General features: G+C 42.7%; 1 protein-coding gene across 2 annotated transcripts in view; it reads right to left on the bottom strand.

The window, feature by feature from the left end:
* The window catches only part of NIPAL2 (NIPA like domain containing 2), a 79,096-nt gene extending 58,587 nt beyond the window's left edge, over positions 1-20,509 (bottom strand). For both annotated transcript variants that reach the window (XM_061123689.1, XM_061123690.1), the window contains exon 1: positions 20,360-20,509. In XM_061123689.1, the coding sequence (XP_060979672.1) occupies positions 20,360-20,494 (135 nt within the window). In that variant the 5' untranslated portion in view covers positions 20,495-20,509. The remainder of the gene's footprint in view (positions 1-20,359) is intronic.
* Positions 20,510-22,687: the final 2,178 nt, after the last annotated feature.

Here is a 22,687-nt window from a genome sequence, read left to right as displayed (position 1 = left end):
GTGAAAAGATAATCTATAAAATGGGAGACAATATTTGGAAATCAGACATCTGATCATACATCTGATAAGGGACTTATACCTAGAATCTGTAAAGAACTCATATAATGCAGTAATAATGACAAATGACCCAATTAAAAATGGGCAAAGGATCTGAACGAACATTTCTCTAAAAAAGACAAATGGCTAATAAGCACATTGCAAACATGTTCGACATCACTAGTCATTAGGGATTGCAAACCAAAACCATGGTGATAAACCACTTCATACCAAATGAGATACCTATAATAAAAAGTTAGATAATAACAAGCATTAGTAAGGAGGTAGATAAATCAGAACTCTCACACACTCTTTTTTTTTTTTTTATTTATTTATTTTTTTTTAAAAAAGAGAAGATGGGAGGAACCTTTATTTATTTTCACACACTCTTATGGAAATATAAAATGGTGCAACCACTTTGGAAAACAGTCCAGCAGTTCTTCAAAAAGTTAAGCACAGAATTTACATTTGACTCAGAAATTCCATTCCTAGGTATAAATCCAAGAGAAATGAAAACATGGGTCCACACAAAAGCTTGTATACAAATCTCCATACCAGTATTGCTCAGATTAGTCAAAAGTGGAAGTAATTCAAATGTTCATCAACTAATGGATAGATAAGCAAAATGTGGTGTATTCATACAATGGGATACTATTCATCCATAAAAATGAATGAAGCAATGAAATATGTTACAACCTAAGTGAACCTTGAAAAGTTTATGCTGGGTGAAAGAATTAAGCACAAAAGACCACGTATTTTAAGATTCTATTTACATGAAAGGTCCAGATTAGGCAAATCTATACAGACAGAAAGCAGAATTGTGGTTGTTTAGGGGTGGGAAGGAAGAGGGACTTGGGCATGACAGCTAAAGGCTAGGGCTTTCTTTTTGAGGTTATAAAAATGTTCTAAAGTTAATTGTGGTGATGTTTATACAACTCAGTGAACTGTACACTTTAAATGAGTAGATTAAATGATATGTGAATTATATTTCAATAAAGTTGTTAAAAAAAACCACAGGCATTAAAAAATAAATAAATAAAAATAAAAACACAGGCATTTACTTTTTTGGTCCAAAGAAACAAAATGCTACAAATGTAACTAGCTCTACTTCAGTCTCTTCTCCCTCCCAGAGATAAATGACTGTTTTTATGAAGCTGACATAAATATATTTCTTTCCTTCCTTGATTTAATTATCTTTATTTTGTTTACTCAATTTTTCTTTTTTTGTCTTCTTCATTTGAACTCTTAACTCATTAGCTTTTTCTGCTTCTTTCTATCCAGTGATATATGCAAATAGGGCTACTCATTTCTAAGTATACCTTCTGATTTCCCACCTGCATAGCTTTGGCATCCACAGTTTTCACTGGCATTTAGTTCTAAACATTTTATGATCATCTTATTTTAATCTGAGTCTATATTATTCAAAGGTGTGCTTTTCAACATTTCTAAATGAATGAGGTGTTGATCACTTTATTACTAATTTCTAATTTTACTGAGTTGTGGGCAGAAAACATGCTGTGTATAAATTAACATTTGCCTTTCACCTATTATACAGTGTAAGTTAAAATTTGTGACTGGCTGGTGTAGGGTCAAGAAGTGCTCGATGTATGTTTGAAAAAAAAGTACTTAATAGTTGAGTTAATATATTTTATATATTCTATCTATTCATCTATCTCCATTAATTCATTGCTCAAATCTTTCCTATTCTTACTAAATTTTGGATTGTTTATTAATTACCTAGGGAGGTATGTTAAAAATACACTCAAATGTGTACTTACCCATTTTTCCTTTTAAATCTATTGAGCTTTGCTTTATATTTTTAAGACCATAGTGCCAGGTGTATACAGGTTCAAGACTGTTTTATCATCCCAGCTAATTGTTCCTTTTACCATTAAGTATTAATCTCAATGTTTTTTCTTTAAAATCTATTTTAGCTGATATTAATATAGTTACTTTCTTTTGATATTTGCCATTTTCCACATCACTTTAACATTTCTGTGTCACATTTTAGTCGTCTCTAATACACAGAAAATAATTGGACTAAAAAAAACCCTGACACTTTCTGTGAAATGGGGAGGTGAGTCCATTTTGTTTATTGTGACTATAAACATATTTTCATTTATTTCGACATTATTTATGTTTTTGCAGTTATCTTGCTTTTTTTATTTTGCTTTCTAATTTCTCTTTTCCTGAATCCTGTTGAAATGACTGAGTTTTCTTTATTCTTTTCTTTCCCCTATTCTTCTGGCCAGGGAAGTTACATATCTTATTTATATTCTGTTAGTAACTACTGTTAAATGTTTTTAACTTTCAATTTTGAAATAGTTATGGATTCACAGTAGGCTATAAAGAAATGCCAAGGTAGGTCTATGCACTCTTCCTCTAGCTTTCCCCTCAATGTTAACATTTTACACAACTACAATCCAGTATCTATGGTCTCTCTATCCTTTCCATGTGGAACTCTGCTTACAAGTATGTTAGACTTTTTGATTCTTTTTTTCCTAAAATAGCTCTCATATTTTCTGACTCTTATCTCTTTGTACTGAATTATGGATAAGTTCCTCAGATCTATCTTCAAGTTCAGTATTTCTGACCTCCCTTTCAGGTCAGAATATACACACCCATCAGTGCATATATTAAGCTGTACTATAATCATTATCTTTACAAAATATTTATTTGGTTGTGTTGCTGGACTATTAAGAAAGCTGAGTGCTGAAGAATTGATGTTTTTGAACTGTGGTGTTGAAGAAGACTCTTGAGAGTCCCTTGGACTGCAAGGAGATCCAACCAGTCCATCCTAAAGGAGATCAGTCCTGAGTGTTCATTGGAAGGACTGATGTTGAAGCTGAAACTCCAATACTTTGGCCACCTGATGCAAAGAGCTGACTCATTTGAAAAGACCCTGATGCTGGGAAAGACTGAAGGTGGGAGGAGAAGGGGACGACAGAGGATGAGATGGTTGGATGGCATCACCGACTCAATGGACATCAGTTTGAGTAAGCTCCAGGAGTTGGTGATGGACAGGGAGGCCTGGCGTGCTGCAGTCCATGGGGTCGCAAAGAGTCAGACAGGACTGAGCGACTGAACTGAGCTGAACTGACTGGGTATTAGCTGCGTCCTGTGGGACCTTTTGTTGCCGCACACAGGCTCTCTAGCTGTGGCATAGGCTTAGTTGCTCCATGGCAGGTGGGATCTCAGTTCCTTATCCAAGGATTGAAACCCCCTCCCCTACACTGCAAGGCAGATTCTTAACCACTGGACCAGCAGGGAAGTCCCTATAATTATTCTTTACAAGTGTATTTTCCCACTAGACTATCAGCTCCTTGAGGGCAGAGCTGTGACTTACCAACTCATCTTTGTAACCCTAACAACTAGCACAGGTATCTGGCACAGAGAAGTTGTTTACTAAAGGCTATTTGAACTTAACTACTCTCAGACTGATTAAAGACTGTCTAGAAATAGTAAATTTTCACCTTTGGCCTTAGAAAGATCTCAAACAGAGTACTTCATAATCAACTGGGGTTGGAATTCAGAAAACACTCAGTTCCATGAGAAAAAAAGCTTGTTGCAGAATTCAGATTTCAACAATTAAGGGTCCACTTGTGTGCAATAGAAAGCTGCCTGCTGTCTTCTAAAGTCTAGTTATTTCATATCTATTGAAATATATACGTATAAAGCAGGTATCAGAAACAGTTTCCTGCTAATAGAGATATACTTCATTCCTTGTGCTTCACTTTATTGTGCCTCACAGATAAGCATTTTATACAAATTGAAGGTTTGTGGCAACCCTGCATTGAGTAAGTCTTTCAGTACCTCTTCTCCAACAGTATTGCTTACTTCGCGTCTGTGTATCACGTTTTGGTAATTCTTGCAATATTTCAAACTTTTTCATTATCATAGTATTTGTTATGATTATCTGTGATCAGTGATATTTGATGTTACTATTGCAAAAAGATTATGACTCACTGAAGGCTCAGATGATGGTTAGCATTTCTTAGCAATAAAATATATATATATATTTTGTTTGTTTGTTTGTTTTTAATTTAGTTGGCTGTGCCAGGTCTTAGTTATAACATGCAGGATCTAGTTCCTTGACCAGGGATCAAACCCAGGCCCTCTGCATTGGAAGCATGGCATCTTAACCAATAGAACATCAGGGAAGTCCTGGCAATAAATTATTAAGGTAGGTACACTGCTTTTTTTTTTTTAAGACACAATGCAAAATGCAGTATAATTGCACATTCGATAGACTATGCAAGTGTAAACATTACTTTCACATGCTGGGAAACCAAAAATTCATGTGACTCACTTTGTTGCAATACTTGCTTTATTGCAGTGGCCTTGAACTGAAACTGCAATAGCTTAGAGGTATGCCTGTGTACAGTATAAACTAGTATATCTTATTCTTTGTTTTTCTGAAAGTTTACCTAGTTATTCAAGGTTAATTGCATACTCATTAAATTCATTTGACACATACCTGTAAATAGTAGTAATTCAGTAAATCCTCATTAATGTCCCTAATTGGTTGAGATGGGGAGGTTCAAATTTGTAATGTTTCCCCAGAAAAGGTGGTTTAGTTACCTTCAAGGACATAGAATAACTTGAGGTAAGCACTACGAAACGCTGTTTCCAATTAGAGGCTCTGGTAAATGTGCTTTAATGATTACAGAATTCTCATCAGAAATCAGTGGTGTCATTTGCATATAGTGAGCAGCCCTTATAAACTTACCACTTAAATTAAGAGACATCTAGTTTACTTCATTACTTTATTCAGAGTGCTATCTGCCTTCCAGCATACTAGAATTAATGGAAGCTTAGGTTCCTCTCCTCTCCCAACCCCCTTTTCTCCCCTCCCTATTGATCTGGAGACTGGTGGTCAGGAAAGAGAACAGAGAGCTGGAGAAGCAAAGTGACTTGCACAAAGTCACACAGTTAGATAGATACCAGGCCAATTTTGGCCCCAGGCACCCAGCTCACGTCTGAATCACCGTTTCTTCATAGACTGCAATAGCTAACTGTCTGGCTAGTTAATGTTCATCTACTGCAATTTTAAACTTAGCAGAATCTGTTTCTTTTTCCCAGTGCACATAAACTAAAGCAAAGATAATAGAAGCAAAGGTGGCTCGACATCTTAACAATGCAATTACAAGTGCAGACCAGAAACACAGAAAGATGCCCTTTATTTTTGTAGGGTTCACTCCTGTCACTACTGCAGCTTAAGGTCTAGCTTTTCCAGGATGTCTTGGCAAAGAGATGGTGGGAGCCACAGCAAAAATTTCTGGAGAATGAGCTTTAAAATATCAGCACTAATAAGTACTCAGGATGTTTTTGTTTTATTTGGAATAACAATCTTCTATCCTCCTTTTTGGTGCCAGAATGGTCTTTAGATATTCCACATAAAGTTACTGACCTATAACCATGGGTGGAGGAGTTTGGCCAGATGGTGACGGGATATGATAATAGGGATGTGTGGAATTGGTCATAGCCTGTTCCAGTCTCTGGCGCTGCCTTCAAAACATAAATTCAGAATCAGACCCTGGTGGAGCCAGTATACGGTTCAAAAGAACCATAGATTCAGAGCTAGTTTTGAACACTGTAATAGTTGTATTTAACTCACAGCTAGAATAATGCTATCTCCAGTTTCAGGCAGTAAAATATCCTTGAACATGGAAATGAGAGATCCAGTTTTCAGTGTGGGAAATATCACAGGTTAAGTGATTTAAGTCAACTAATCACTGAAGGAGTGATCTTACAGAACCTGAACCTACAAGGGGATGATATGCCTGAGAAATGAGTATTCAGTTCATCTCATCTCACAGGAAACTCAGGAATGAGCTGGGGTGGTTTTGTATTTGCACCTAGTAAACAGGTGCAATCTTACTTCCAGAAAGTGGGGAGGGGATAGGAGGACATCCAAAGTCTTCATGATACATCCTTAAATTTGTAGGAGTAAAGATTCATAATGTGTGCAATCTACTTTCAAATGATACGTGACAATATAAATAAAAAACAGGAAGAGAGAGGGAGAGACAAAGAGAATGAGCAAGAACAAACAAATGTGGTACAGTGTTAACAAGTGAATCTCCAGATGAAGACATGTGGTGTTTACTGTATTATTCTTCTGAGTTTTCTATAGGTTGGAAAAATTCCAAACTAAGAAGTTAAAAAAATATGCTTTAGAGGTTCAATTAATTTTTTAAAGACAATATGGGTTCACTTTAAAAGAGTTAAAAGAGGAGATGATAACAAAGAAAGAAAAAAAAAGTGAGAAATAAATAGGAAGCTAGCTGAACTAAGGAAAGAGATAAATGAGAAAAATAAGACCACTGCACAACTTAAAACCACATGTAGGCGAGGGTGGGATGAGCTGAGAGAATAGCATTGAAACATGTATATTATCAATTGTGAAACAGACCCCCAGCCCAGGTTGGATGCATGAGACAAGTGCTCGGGCTGGTGCACTGGGATGACCCAGAGGGATGGGATGGGGAGGGAGGTGGGAGGGGGGATCGGGATGGGGAACACATGTACTCCATGGCTGGTTCATGTCAGTGTATGGCAGAAACCACTACAATATTGTAAAGTAATTAGCCTCCAACTAATAAAATAAATGAAAAAAAAAAAACCCACATGTAGACACTAGTTGGGAAAAATACGCAAGGTGGAGGAAAAAGACATGAAATGTAAGTGATCACAGAGAAGGTGGTGGATAGGGGAGACAAAGTCCACATCAGAGGCTATTTGCTCAGTCATGAACCCATTTGGTATTTATCTAGCAACTAGTAAATACTAGGTCCTATTTCAGGAACAAAGGATGCAAAGAATCTCGAGAAGCTCAGAAGAGGTAGTAAAAGTGACCAGTAACAGATGGCTGCTGCGCTCACTCAGTCGTATCCGACTCTTTGTGACCTTGTGGACTGCAGCCCACCAGGCTCCTCTGTCCGTGGGATTCTCCAGGGAAGAACACTGGGTTGGGTTGCCACTTCCTCCTCCAGGGGATCTTCCTGACCCAGGGATTAAACCCGCATCTTACGTCTCCTGCATTGGCAGGTGGGTTCTTTACCACTAACACCACCTGGGAAGCCCAGTAACAGCCTGGTGGTGGTTTGGTTGCTAAGTCGTGTCCAACTCTTGGGATTCCATGGACTATAGCCCGCCGGGCTCCTCTGTCCATGGGATTCTTCAGGCAAGAATATTGGAGTGGGTTGCCATTTTCTTCTCCAGGGAATCTTCCCGACACAGGAATCGAACCCAGGTCTCCTGCATTGCAGGCAGATTCTTTACTGACCGAGCTACAAGGGAAGCCCCCCACCTACCACCAGTGAAACCTCTAATAGAGGTACTCTCTAGAACCCATACGAAGAGAAGGGACAGAGAACAAGTCTGCCTAGATTGGAGAGTATATTAGCTTCCTGAGGCTGCTGTAACAAATCAGCATAAACCTGGTGGCTTAAGACAACAGGAATTTACTCTCTCACGGTTCTGGAGCCTGGAAGCTCCAAATCAATTTCACTGGGCTGAAATCAAGATGGCAGGGGCACACTCCCTCTAGAGTTTCTAGCAGAGAATCTATTCCTCGCCTCCCCCAGTTTCTGGTGGCTGCTGGCACATCCTTGGTTTAGGGTTGCATCACTCTAACCCCTGTTTCTGTGGCCGCATTGCCTTCCTCTTCCATGCAAAATCTCCCTGTGTCTCCCTCTCATAAAAAAAGAAAAAAGATAACATGTGATAGCATTTAGGGTCCATCCAGATAATCCAGGATAATCTTCCTGTCTTAAATCTTTATCTTAATTACACTGCCATGACTCCAGCATAGCTGGACTGGAGGGGCAGGCAGCAGCCTTTTTATGCCATGGGTCTGCAGGTGGTGCCACAACATGAAGGATGCTAAACCAGAGAAGGATAGGCTCAAAAGAGACCTTTAGAAGACATCCTGGTGCAGTGTGGAGGATGGACTGGGAGGGAGCAAGACCAGAGAACAGGAAAACCAGTTAGGAGACACTTTGGGATCTCAGAAGGAAGGTAAACATGGAGAGTTAACTACAACAGGGCCACGAAGAAACAATATTCATATTCATGGCAGCGAACAATGGAAATACGTAATGCTTTTTAGAATGCCGAATGGGTTGGACCCCTAATCTCCTTTGCCCTCATAGAAAATTGCGTTGTCTGCAATACTAACCCAAACTAAGTTAAAGCTATAATCCCATATGTGAAAATGAAGAAAGAAAAAATTTCATTCCAGAAGAGATTTTTAACTTGTTATCTTGGTTTTTGTATGCCATAAGGTTATTGCCTTTCTATCCTGAGAAAGTCTCATAGCATTGGATCCAAATCTGGTGATTCAAAGCCAACAGAAAAGGTCAGGGTTACAAAACACAGTGTATCGTTGCTATTCTACAAGCTGTTCTATGCCAATTTTTAATCAACTTTAAAAACCTAGGCAGAAAAGCCCAACATACTGCCTTCCCATACAATTAAGCACTGTTACATTTTGTCTTTTACTTGGGAACACATTTACTTACATAATTGTACATTCGTTATCTTAAAAAACTGAACTCCATTAACGGTAAGCCTTACTTAGCTTACTAAGCCACCATGTTTGTTGTTTTTGAGAAATTTAAGTTGCAGCAGAACAAATTTATGGGAAAAACTTAATAAGACATCCTTTGGGGGCTTTTAACACTTTATTAAAAGGAGAACAACAATAGTCAAGAAAGGTGAGATATCACTTAAGGAAATCTTAAACTTGGGTCTATTACAAAACAAATCAATCCTGTTTAACATTGGAAAGGGGATCTTTGAAACAAGGGCTGACATGCTAAACACAAAGAATGCTATTGTTTGCATCCAGATCAATATGAGGTCCCATAACTTTCAAATTTTTCAAGAACATATTCTTAATAATAATTTAACAAAATCGGTCATTCTTTGTTTTCAAAGAAGCAGGATTGTCGGCTGCCTTTTGCAGGGAAATCCCAGGGTGTGTGAGAGGCTTCCGCCCTTGAGCTGGAAAACCTGGGAGCTCGCTGAATTACAGCTCTTTCCCCTGAACCTGATTGGGTTTCAAGAGTACATGACCCTTTTGAGAGCAATGCCGGCCTTGAACTTGGGCTGTATTTTGCCAGCTCCATCCTCCTGGAGACTAAATTCCACTGTCTATGTCAGGCCCCAGCCCCTGGGTGAGTTTTTGCCTCAATATGGGGGAGGGATCGTGACACTGCCTCTTACTGACACGCATCTGCCCGAGACTCCTGCAGCCCTCTCCACCCACCAGGCCAGATCTTCCTGACATCAAGGCAGGAATCAAGTGCAGATTTTCTCCTCTGGGACACTGTGACCTGGACACTCCATTGCCTCTAAAGGGCCAGTACTCATAATCAAATAAATTCCCCTAACCCCAAGCTCCCCCTTTCCCGGCAAAATCCTCACATCCCACTGGTCCAGCAAACAGGTCCCAACCCACCTTATGGTCAGCCCACCTCTGATACCCAAAGAACTCATCGATGGTGACTGTGATCTGGATTTGCAAGTACAGTTCAAAAGTCTAACAAAATGCTGTGCATGTAACTCAGAATTATTCTCAGCTTCACGGCTGTGGCCGCCGCTTGTGACATGAGGCCCACTTGTCCCTTGTTCACAAAGAAGCACTCGTTTCTCCACTGCTGTGACTCAGGCAGCCACATCCAAAGGCACTTCACACTGCTTCCTCTTCTGCTTTGGCTCGCTTTACTTAAAATTATGTAACTGTACCATGCGAGTCCTGGAAGCACAATGGAAGCAGTCCATCAGATTGTATAAGCAAGGGCGGCTTCACACCAGTCCTTCAACTGTGGTTTTTCAAGTATTTCTAATGCATTCTCATTCTCTGTCTGTATCTTTCACACACACACATCGTACATTGTATAATGTATGCCTGTGTGTGTGCTAAGTCGCTTCAGTCGTGTGTGACTCTTTGTGAGCCCATGACTGTAACTCTCCAGGCTCCTCTGTCCATGGGATTCTCCTGGCAAGAATACTGGAGTGGGTTGCCATGCCCTCTTCCAGGGGACCTTTCTGCCCAGGGCTCAACCTGTGCCTCTGATGTCTCCCGCATTGACAGGCGGGTCCGTTACCACGAATACCACCTGGGAAGCCCCCGTATAATGTACGCGCTGTGCTGCGCTTAGTCGCTCAGTTGTGTCCAACTCTTTGGGACCCCAGGGACTGCAGCCCGCCAGACTCCACTGTCCATGAGGATTCTCCTGGAAAGAATACTGGAATGGGTTGCCATTCTCCTCCAGAGGGTCTTCCTGACCCAGAAATAGAACTGGGGTCTCCCACATTGCAGGCAGATTGTTTACCAGCTGAGCTACCAGGGAAGCCCTGTATAATGGATATGTGATCTAATTTACATAGATCACACCCCATATATGGCTAGTTTGAGGACACAGTCCATGTTTCCGATTTCTCTGATATCACTGCCCAACACTCTTGAGAAGGGCTTTCTACTTGTGATTTTTACTGAGTGGAATGTTGGCTGCATTTGGGCCGTCACTGTTGACTAGCTGATCAAACTCAGTGTGGGCTGTAATGAGGGAACAGAGTATCACTGTCTCCCAAATAGCCCCGGAACAATCAGAGCCCTGCAAGTCCAGAGGCTGAAGAAGAAATAAAGACCTCCCAGAATTCACAGGACTGACCTCAACCTTGAATGACATTATCAGCAATGCTGACGTGGCTTCTAGAACTCCATACATCTTTGCACTCACATACCACACCTACTTCACCTAAATCCACTAAACTTTTAGGAGGCTCATACCTTCTGAAGAGGTGGCTGTTGACGGTAAAGACATCACTAAGCAGGTAGAGGTAAGCCTGAGATACTGCTTTTGCCAGTGGATAGCCTCTGACTTCTCTGTCTGCAGAAAAACAAGAGGCTATTCTAGAAGTCCCTCTTGGGGGAGAGAGCATGAGCAGGGGTGGTAAGTGTAGAATTTAGAGATAAGTCACAGCTTAGAGTTGACGCTAAGAAAAATATTTCAGAAACTGATCCTATAACTAAGCTTTTAAGGAGATTACTGCTCTGGTTCAACCACAATGGCAAGGCGGGCTCCACTGGGGTGACTTTTCTGGGGCTGCTCCTCTGAGGCAGGATGTAGAAAGTGAAGGTCCCCGATGAGCTGGGGGGAGAGGTGGCTGCCCAAGAAGACAGTGAACCACAGGAGGACTCCAGCCTATCCAGTGGGTACCACTGTTAGGGCCACGTAGTGCCTCTCGTCCTGGCTACAGGACCTCTCTTTCATCCAGCCCTTCAAGGGCTCATGTTCTTTGGGCCTTGGCGACTGGTTCAGGAAAGGACATGGGCCTAACCTCGTCCAGTTAGACTAAAGGCAATGGATTTTCATTGCTTGAGAAAGTCAAGCTTTCCTTCCTGAAAATGAAAAGGAAGGATGAAGGCTACACAAGTGAGCCCGCAAAAAGTGGGATCAACATCCCCGAGGGGCAGAAGTGGAAGAGGAGAGGGAAAACCTGTGTTTGCCATGTGACTGCAGCCTGTGCATCAAGGCTGGCGTGGACCCAGAGTTCTTCCGGCGTTCCACGTCATCCATACTGATTCATTTCCTCTATTATTTAAGCCAGTTAAAGTTAGGTTTCCTGGGACTCGCCAACCAAAGCCTCTTAACTTACAAAGCGTTCTTGGTCGGGAAGCCAAGTGCCAAAGCCAGAAGAGAGACGACCCCTGTTGCAAGCTACAGAGGTCAGGCGGGGGGCCCAAGTCACTGAAAGGGGGAAACCATTTGAGAGGCGCTGAGAAGGTGGGCGGGTGGCTTAGGGAACCACAGTGTTGAGGCTGCTGGCAGACCTCAGAACGACCTGCCAAGACTAGGGTGGGTCTCTGAAGGAGTCATGCCAGGACAAATACAATATTTGGTGAGGTGTGGAGCTCATGGCTAAACATAAGCTGGCCTGTGTTTACACAAGCCTGTGTTTACTCTGTGTCTCCTGACGTGTGCCAAAGATGACAGGAGACCCACGCTGGGAGTGACCGTGGTCCGGGCCGAGTGACAAGATGAAGCAAATGCACAGGTGTGCACATGCTGAGAACTGTGTAGAGGGGAAGTGGAGTGTTATCTGCCAGCCTCTGGGCAATTAGGAGACTCTAGTGGACCAGGACAGAGTGCTGAAGAGTTCTGACTTTATGTAAAGTGCAATTCTCTTGGATGGAACAGAGAATTACATCCAAGAGAATGGGGCTGGTTATAAAAGGTGTCAACTGGGTAGCGGAATACTGGATCTTTAGAGGAAAAAAAAAGCCAAAACAAAAAAACCCAAGCTAAAATAAACAGCACTTAAGTCTTAACGCTGACACAGCATGAGCTTTCCCAAGCTGGAGTGTTGGTCCTTAGTTGGTTAAGCTACAGTCAGCATCTGGAGATGTCATCACACTTCTGACACCAAATCCTGTCAGCTGTTTCCAGGGCCACACACCCATCCTCCCCAATCCAGAAGTCTGGAAAGCGGCAAAAGACACGGGGGGAATCCTTGCCTTAGCACACTTGCCTTAGATGACAAGTGTTCCAACTAGGAAATTACTGCAACCAAGAAGTGTTTTGTAAGGTGACTATGTCTGGGGAGTGAAAGGAAGGCAAACATCAAATGGAGTGAGGAAGGCACTGGAGGTAGAGAAATAGTTGGTTCTGGATTAAAGAAAAGAGAGTTGCATCAAATAACTGACAGGATTTCTCTTACTTCCATTTGCAATGAGTTAAATGCTCAAAATTCTCCAAGCCAGGCTTCAACAGTACGTGAATTGTGAACTTCCAGATGTTCAAGCTGGATTTAGAAAAGGTAGAGGAACCAAAGATCAAATTGCCAACATCCATTGGATCAATGAAAAATAAGTGAGTTCCAGAAAAACACCTACTTCTGATTTATTGACTACGCCAAAGCCTCTGACTATGTGCATCACAACTGTGGGAAATTCTTCAAGAGATGGGAAGACCAGAACACCTTACCTGCCTCCTGAGAAATCTGTATGCAGGTCAAGAAGCAACAGTTAGAACTGGACATGAAACAACAGACAGGTTCCAAATTGGGAAAGGAGTACGTCAAGGCTGTATATTGTCACCGTGCTTATTTAACTTATATGCAGAGTACATCATGAGAAATGCTGGGCTGGATGAAGCACAAGCTGGAATCAAGATTGCCAGGAGAAATATCAATAACCTCAGATACGCAAGTGACACCACCCTTATGGCAGAAAGCAAACAAGAACTAAAGAGCCTCTTGATGAAAGTGAAAGAGGAGAGTGAAAAAGTTGGCTTAAAACTCAACATTTAGAAAACTAACATCATGGCATCTAATCCCATCACTTCAGGCAAATAGATGGAGAAACAATGGAAACAGTGAGAGACTTTATTTTGGGGGGGCTCCAAAATCACTGCAGATGGTGATTGCAGTCATGAAATTAAAAGACACTTGCTCCTTGGAAGAAAAGCTATGACCAACCTAGACAACATATTAAAAAGCAGAGACATTACTTTGCCAACAAAGGTCCATCTAGTCAAAGCTACGGTTTTTCCAGTAGTCATGTATGGATGTGAGAGTTGGACTATAAAGAAAGCTGAGTGCTGAAGAATTGATGCTTTTGAACTGTGGTGTTGGAGAAGATTCTTGAGAGTCCCTGGGACTACAAGGAGATCCAACCAGTCCATCCTAAAGGAAATCAGGACATCCTAAAGGAAATCAATGAATGAATATTCATTGGAAGGACTGATGCTGAAGCTGAAACTCCAATACTTCGCCTACCTGATGTGAAGAACTGACTCATTTGAAAAGACCCTGATGCAGGGGAAGATTGAAGGCAGGAGGAGAAGGGGATGACAGAGGATGAGATGGTTGGATGGTGTCACTGACTCGATGGACATGAGTTTGAATAAACTGGGAGTTGGTGATGGACAAGGAAGCCTGGCGCGCTGCAGTTCATGGGGTCGCAAAGAGTCGGACACAACTGAGCAACTGAACTGACTGAAGTTCAATAATGACTAATCATTATAAATATATATTTTATGATACTTCCTATAACATAGGTTGATTTTAATACTTCTAATAATAGCTAGTTTTAAAAAGCAATTTTGCAGATTACATTCCTTTAACTGGTTGTGCCGGGTCTTAGCTGTCTTTGAGCTGTGGTGTGTGAAATCTAGTTCCCTGACCAGGGGTTGAACCTGGGCTTTGGAAGCAAGGAGTCTTAGCCACTGGACTACCAGGGAAGTCCCTAGCTAGTGTTTTTTCTGTGCTTTCTGTGTGTCTGGCACTGCTAACTATTTGATATACATTACCTTATTTTATTCCTACATCAGCCCTTTAAGGTATGTAGTGTTATTGCTATTACCATTTCAATAGAGAAAGTCAAGATTTGGAGAAATTAAGAAAATTGCCAACACATCTAGTAAAGAGGCCGAGCTTTTTAAAACACCCTATCCTAGAACAAAAAGGGTAGCTTAGAGGCAAGTCATCTTTTCCATGGTAAACTCTCAAATGCCAATTTGAACAATCACCAACACTTTAAAAAGAAATTGTTTAATTCTCCTAAGCAAACAAAATGAATACAGCATACCATTTCCCACACTCTCTGGATAAAACGTGCAAGATGGACAGTCGTAGCATTGACAATATTTTTACAAAATTTTAAACTGTAGAATATAATAGATACAGGCAACCGCAAAGAAAATGATATAGATGAACAAATTACTAAAATGAATTATTATAAGGCAAACCACCCTCTTAAGAGCATCCAGATCACGAAATAGAAACAGGGTCCCCCCCCAAAGCCTTCCCTTTGCTTCATCCCATCACAGCCTCTCCCTTTCCCAAGGAAACCCTGGTCTGCCTTCAAGGCAATCACGTCCTTCCTTTTCCTTACGGTTTCACCACAGAAGTGTGCATCCCTGAACACTGTGAAGGGAGGCTGTCTTTTTTGTCTAATACATCTTCTAGTTGCATTTTAATCTGCAAGGAGAATCTTTATCCTTGCTCTTCCCCTTTTTTTCCCCTGTAAAATTGATCTGCGAAGAAACTGAGCCACATAGACCCGTAAACTGGTGAAGTTTCCCACAGCCTGAACTTAGCCGACTGCATGAATACAACTTTATAACTAGTTCATAGGAATCAGCTTCCCTGGTGGCTCAGCGGTAGAAAATTCGCCTGCAGGAGAAGCAGGAGATACGGGTTCGATATCTGGGTTGGGAAAATCCTCTGGAGGGGGAAATGGCAACCCACTTCAGCATTCTTGCCTGGAGAATCCCGTGGGCAGAGGAACCTGGTGGGCTACAGCCTGTGGGGTCACAAAGAGTTGGAATGACAGGTAGATTTAAATGCAAACATGTGGTGTGACAAATTCACAACAACATTAAGAATCTGTTTCTCAATTAAGGACCATGGGATGACTACGATGATGATAATGGTCACAAAAGCTTTGATACAGTTGCTTTGAGGTAATTGATTTCTTCCTTCCTCCTTTTTGCTGCCTTACGTTGTACATACATCTTGAAGAAAATCTGGTAAAGGGGAAATGCCACATTGGCTATATAAGGAAGGTTAAAAAAAAAAAAGGTCAATAAGTATAAACAAAATTTAAAAAGAGGCTTTTCTTGGGAAGGAAATGGAAAGGACCAGTAACCTCCACCTCGCCCTTTGGTTATTTGTAAGTTTTGACACTTCTCTGTCTCTAAGAGGCAATCAGATGCAGTGACCAGCAGAAAAGAGATAAATGGTAGCAAAGCAAAATCAATAAAAGGGCACTATAAAACCCAATGTGATTTTTCTTTAGTCCAGTGAGACAAGCCATATTCATTTTCCCTTACCACATTCTTTTCAAGCTTTAGTTTCTAAGCAATGGCCTTCAGGCATGGAATAAAAATAGCTCTGCAGTTAAACCTACTTGCTGTAAGATCTAGGGCAAGTTATTTAACACAAATTTCCTTACATGAACAGTGAGGATAATACGTATCTCACAAGGTTGTTGGGGGGCTCAAATGAGATAATAGCTATAAAATGTCACATAGCAAATGCATAACAAATGTCAGTCTCTTCCATTCCCCTTGTCCCTGCCAAGATGTATCAATTTTCCTTTAAATATGTTGACTTTAAAAATTCAAGCCATTTAAAATCAAAAGTTCAAACAAAGGACATTAAAAAAAATCTGAATTCTTCATTTCACCCTATGCAGAAGAAACCTTTCTGACAGTATCTTTGCGAATTTAGATATTTAACAATGTGCATAAACTTAAAGAAACAGTCATGAAACCTCTCCTTTACAATATTTCCCACTTTCATCCTTTCCTGTCCATTCCCTCTACAGCCTTGCTGGATTGGCACTTATTTATTCAACCAGATAACATGAAAAAGACTGTGGATCTTTCATTCTAAGCCTAAGTTTACCAGCAAGGAAAACTGAAGCCCAGTGTGACTTGCCTACAGGCACTGAGCTAGTTGACAGCAGAAACTAGACAACAGCCTCTGACGCTTTTTGCAAATTAAGTGCCTACAGGGGTCAGTAGGTAAAAGAGAAGACAGCCCAAGTGGGGAGCACAGATGTTCGGAGCTATGAACTCCCCCTCACAGTTATCATGTGGGGAAGAGGGCCAAGTTGCTAGCACTTCTGATGTCTAAAAAGATCATGGAAATTTGAAACCTTACATACTCATTTTTTAAATGTTGGCAATGTATTAAACATTTTTAAACCTCTGTGCAGTTTGACACAAGACACATCTACAGGCTGGATTCAGTCCACAGTTGGCCTGTTTGAGGCTCCTTCACACTGCTATCTCTAATTCAAATGTGTTTCATTTGCTTTGGGAGAAGGAAACGGCAACCCACTCCAATATTCTTGCCTGGAGAATCCCAGGGACAGAGGAGCCTGGTGGGCTGCCGTCTATGGGGTCGCACAGAGTCGGACATGACTGAAGTGACTTAGAAGCAGCAGCAGCAGCAGCATTTGCTTTGATTGCTTCACTCCCTGTTCACAAAACAACCTTCAATGGCTCCCCACTGTCTACCGGATAGAGTCCAAACATCTTAACCCGTTGTCCTTCAAGGCAACTCATGTCGATATGTAAGACCTGAAACTATCCTTCCACTTTCCAGTCACTGTCAGTTTTCCACGGCAACCAGAATGGCCACTGACGTCTACTCTACGTACTACTCTACGTACAAAGATGTTCAGAAGGGCACCTGTTCAGACCACGTGGGCTGCTCCTTCATCTCCAGACTTTCTCCTTCTTGGAGTGCCTTCCATCTGGGCACTCTCATTAATGAAACTTTGTCTTTAAGTGTCCAGCTCAAACAGCACCTCTCTGGAAAACATTCCTGATGGCCCCTGCTGAAAGCCACCTTGTTCTGAATTCCCAAAGGACTTTATATCCCTCACATGACACTTAAAACATACTGCCTTGCTTTAGAGTTACCTAAATAGCTTGTTTCCCCAAGCATCTAATAACAAGAAGGAAGGAAGAGTTTGAGTCAAAAGACTATGTTGAATATTCCACAGTGCTTTGTACAAAGTGAGGAGTTCAATAATCATCTTAGAAGCATTGTCTTTCTATACTAAAAACTTGTGGATCAAACATAAAGAAAATACCTTTGCAGAACTTAGTTGGATTTATACTTATATAGGCAGATGCCTAAGTAATGCAGATTGGGCAAAAGCCTTGCTTCCCTGATTCCCTAGAACACCTTCCCACTGAACTCCCACTTATTACTTGTTAGGGGATTTCTTCCTCTAAAACCACTCACATCTTTGCCTTAGATGCCACTGATTCTAAGAAGGCACTGTTAAATATTCATCTGTCACCTGAAATGTGTTTCAGGGAAGTTGCTCTTTTTCTGTGAGTAAGGTTAGTTTATCAGATCTGATGGTTATCTCTTGAAAAACACAGAGAGCTGAGTATCACTGAACAGACACTGTCCAAATATTTCAGTAGTGATAAAATTTATTAAACTCTGGCTATCCAATAATAAGGGCTTCCCCGGTGGCTCACTCAGTAAAGAATCTGCCAGCAATGCAGGAGTACTGCTTGCAATGCAGGAGACCGGAGTTCGATCCCTGGGTTGGGAAGATCCCCCAGAGAAGGAAATGGCAACCCACTCCAGTATTCTTGCCTGGGAAATCCCATGGAGGGAGGAGCTTGGTGGGCTATAGTCCATGGGGTCGCCAGTCAGACACGACTTAGCGACTAAACCACCATCCAGTAGTCAAGGTTAACTTTGAGTGTGGAAGTCCTAAACTTATATCCCTTATTTTGTTTTCTTGAAGCCACTCCCATTTGCAGCTATCTATAATCAGTTAGGGCTTCCCTCCTGGCTCAGATAGTAAAGAATCCACCTGCAATGTGGGAGACCTGGGTTCAATCCCTGGGTTGGGAAGATCCCCTGGAGGAGGGCATGGCAACCCACTCCAGTATTCTTGCCTGGAGAATCCCCATGGACAGAGGAACTTGGTGGCTACAGTCTATGGGATCACAAAGAGTTGGACACAACTGAGCGACTTAAGCACAGTACATAATCAGTTAATGTCCAAAAAGAAAAGAAAAATTAGATTCCATTTTATTTCTACTGGCCTGCTCAGCACAAAAGGCACTCAATAAAATGTTTGCTGAATGAATTTTTTAAATTCAAGTTTTACTTTTGCTTAAAAACAAATGCAGTCAATAAAATACCACAATCTTATAAGATAGCCTAAATCTGCATAATAATGGGAAAAGTTGATACAGTCTTATCTCAAACTAGCTATGGTTCAGGTGTCAGCTGAGTAGTTGCAATTAGCATATTCCTGATACACTCCTTCTAACCTGTACAAACCTATACTGTCAAAGGCAAGTTAAGCCTTGCAAACATAAAGTTAAGTTTTCACATTTACGTCACATGATAAGCTATGTTTGGTGTCAGAGAGCCAAGACAATCTTGAATTCCAGGAAGCATTAAAGAAAACTAATGTCTACAGAGGTTTCCGCTCTGCAAACAATGTTTTCTCCTGTTTTGGATGATGCCATCTCAGGTCACATTTACTAACTCTTTAATTCCTTTACCAAAAAGACAAAAAATCAGTCAACTTTTATTGGGACTGCTTCTAGCATTAGCATAATATGCTTTATAACATAAGCTAGCATAAGCATAGTATAACAGATATGCTCAAAGAACTTCCCATGAAAAGCAGTCTTTGTAAGTCTTGGTAGAAGGAAGGAGAAATGGAATCTAACAGGTTCAGTGTCCTCTCATTTTTCCTGTTTTAGTATGTTTTGTGGTAAAACACACTCAAAGTGACATTCTCTCCTCTGTTGAAAACTAATAAGGTGGGCACATTTATTGTCTTTATATAAATAATCTTCTGGGTTAAATTTTTGAAAACAAAATTCTAACATTTCAGAAACTAACATTCAAAACACTTGGCAAGCATAAAGGCTTCCAGGTGTTTGATTAGTGGTTAAAGCCCCTGATTTAGACCAACAACAGATATTTTATAATTACACTGTTGTAAAATTAAAAAGACCTATTGATTTGTTAAAGAACAAGAACAAAGTAACACATTATGAAAACAGAAGGGAGCCTGGAATAATCCACCATATCAAGATCACTTGCTCTTTCCTGAAAGAATATAAATGTGGCTACAGGAAGGGCTTTCTTTTTTTTTTTTTTCCTCCTGCTCTTAAACCAAGCCTGAAATAAATGGGCAGCTCCAATCCCCTTTGATCTTGTTAAATGTGTGTTTCCAGCGTACATGGGCGTTGTTGAGGCTGACGACGTTTTCCCACAGGGTCTGTGAGCAATGAGAGAGTCTGGCAACCGCAACGTGAGAATGTCAGTGTTCCTTGTGCGGAAATGGAAGGAGCTGAGCTTACACACTGGGGACACACACACACAGTCACCCTCAGAGCATCTGCAGACAGGTGCTATCTGGTGGGCTTGAACCAGTTCTCTGATTCTGAGAATACAGTCTCACTCATGTTTTCAACTGTGAAACGATCCTGGGGGTGAATGTGGGTGGAGGAGGTTTGCCCCCACACGCCTTAGAGTCCACCTGGGAGAACAGGGCGGGTGAATTCAGGCTGGAGAGGCGGGATGTCTGGGGACACAGAGGCCCAGAACCGCCGGCCTGTGTGACCCACTCCCGGGGGCGGCCGCCCAGGGCTTCCCCGCTCTCCCGAACGCGGGGCAGTGAGGTCCACGTGTGGAAACTGCGTGTCAGCTCTGCCCACGTGGGCAGCCCAGCGGCCTTGGGACCGTCGGCCGGAGGGCGGCCCCAACCCGGTCCCCACCGGGCGGCGGGGCGGCCGGCCCTTACCTGGTTCCGGCGGTACCACGCGCCCGACAGGGAGCCGTTGCCGGCGCCCCGCGCCCCGTACGTGAAGTTCCGAGCCAGCTCGTCCAGGACTGCCGAGGCGGCGGCCCGGGCGTCCCCGGGCGCCGGCGCCGCCATGAGCGCTCGCTGCCCGCTCGCCGGGGCTCGGGCTCCGGCCGCCTCCCGGCCCGGCCGCACCCGCCAGGCGCCGCGGAGGAGGCGCGCCCTGCGGAGGCCGCGCCGGAGCCACTTCCTGCTCCGTGTCCGGGCGAGGCGGGCGCGCCCGGGCCACCTGGTTCCCGCCCCCGCGCGGCGCCAGGTGCCCCGGGGGCCTCCCCGCGCTGCGGCCTCCCGGGGCGGTTCGCCTCGGCTCGGCCCGCAGCTCCGCGTGGCCGGGCCTGGGCGCGCAGAGGCCTCACGACTAGCCCCTCTCTGCGCGCGGGGTCGGCGCCGGTCTGGGTCGGGATGCGCTCAAAGTCAAAGCGCTTCCAACTCCAGCGGCGCTGAGTCAACACAAAACTAAAGTGAACAGGAGTGAAAGGAGACATTCAGTTCAGTTCAGTCGCTCGGTCGTGGCAGACTCTTTGCGACCCCATGGACTGCAGCACGCCAGGCCTCCCTGTCCATCACCAACTCCGGGAGCTTACTCAAACTCATGTCCATTGAGTTGGTGATTCCCATCCAGCCATCTCACCCTCCGTCGTCCCCTTCTCCCACCTTCAATCTTTCCCAGCATCAGGATTTTTTCTAATGAGTCAACTCTTCGCATCAGGTGGCCAAAGTATTGGAGTTTCAACTTCAGCATCAGTCCTTCCCATGAATATTCAGGACAGATTTCCTTTAGGATGGACTAGTTTGATCTCCTTGCAGTCCAAGGGACTCTTAAGAGTCTTCTCCAACACCACAGTTCAAAAGCATCAATTTTTCGGTGCTCAGCTTTCTTTATAGTCCAATTCTCACATCCATTCATGACTACTGGAAAAACCATAGCTTTGACTAGACAGACCTTTGTTGGCAACCCAAAGCAGCCACCTTTTTTGGTAGCTGGCAATCCAGCTCTCTATCTCAGATGCAGAGTTTCTCACTTATATTTTTAAAACTGTTTGCATATGGAAAATTCAGGAGTTCCCAGCAAATTTTATATGCAGCAAGAGAATAAAGATCTGAGAGATTACATCTCAGGGCCAACACTTGACAGAACCTTAGCAATTATTCCTAGAAGGAAAGAAGGACTCTCCAGTGGTAGCTGGAGGACCCCGGCATATATCTGGGACTGGATGGGCTTCCCTCCGATGGAACCAGAAGGACTTGCTGGAAAGTTGCCAGCCACTGCGTGTAACAATTTAGGTGGGGAGATAATTTGTAATGGGCCTGTGGAACTCTAACCAGATGTTCTGGTTTTACCTGTATTCAAATAATACTGAGTTACTACATGTGATGTTAGGTCCCTCTGGCCTTGGGAACCCCACGATTCTCTATTGTTGCCCTGAAACTTGTGATTCTTTCATCGCCACAATGCTGAGTCTTCTTATATAAAGTGCTTTGACTGCCCTGACTTCATGAGAGAGAGACCTACAAGAAGACAGAATTGCTGCTTAGCAGGGAACTAGGAGAAGGTTTTCAATGTTCCTTAGGGAAACGTGCAAATGAGAGAATAAAATGAGAAAAAAAAAATCATTTCAGATAGAGGAAAAACAAGACATCTCTTAAGCTGTAGTTTCCTGCTTGAGCACTCAAAATATTCAGTGAACAGTTAATATGGTAGCTAACTATTTCCAATTTCGAGGCTCATTTATTTCCAATAAGTATCTGAAGGGAACAGTGTCTATTTTTAATATTTCCTATAATGTTATATTACTTTGTACTGGTGACTTTATTAATGTTCCTTTCAGTTGAGATGGTTTGGGGTACAAGTAACAGAATATCCAAGTAAAAGCAACTTAAGCAATGACCATCTGTTATCTCCAGTGGGAGGGGGGCTCTGTGCGGTTCTATCACGTTGTCACCTCCATCTTTCTGCTCTGCCATCCCTGAGGTATTGGCCTTGTCCCTATTCGTGGTGGCAACTCCAGACACTGCATGCAAACATGATCACATTTAGAAAAGAAGTGGGGCTTTTCTCCTTAGGCATCTTTTCGCTAGACAGGAAAGCTTTTCCAGAATCCGCTCCCCACCCCCCCACTCCCCAGCTGCCTCCCCCTCTCCGATCCCATTAGCCAGGACTGGATCACATGCCAGGGAGGCTGGGAAAGTGACTGGTAGGCATTTCCAGGCTTGGGAGTGGGAGGTGAGCCCCGCTGGTGAGGAAGAAGCAGGATGGGGTGGGAGGGC

This window comes from Dama dama, chromosome 21 (assembly GCF_033118175.1).
Source record: "Dama dama isolate Ldn47 chromosome 21, ASM3311817v1, whole genome shotgun sequence".
NCBI lineage: Eukaryota > Metazoa > Chordata > Mammalia > Artiodactyla > Cervidae > Dama > Dama dama.
This window is presented reverse-complemented; position numbering and strand designations above follow the sequence as displayed.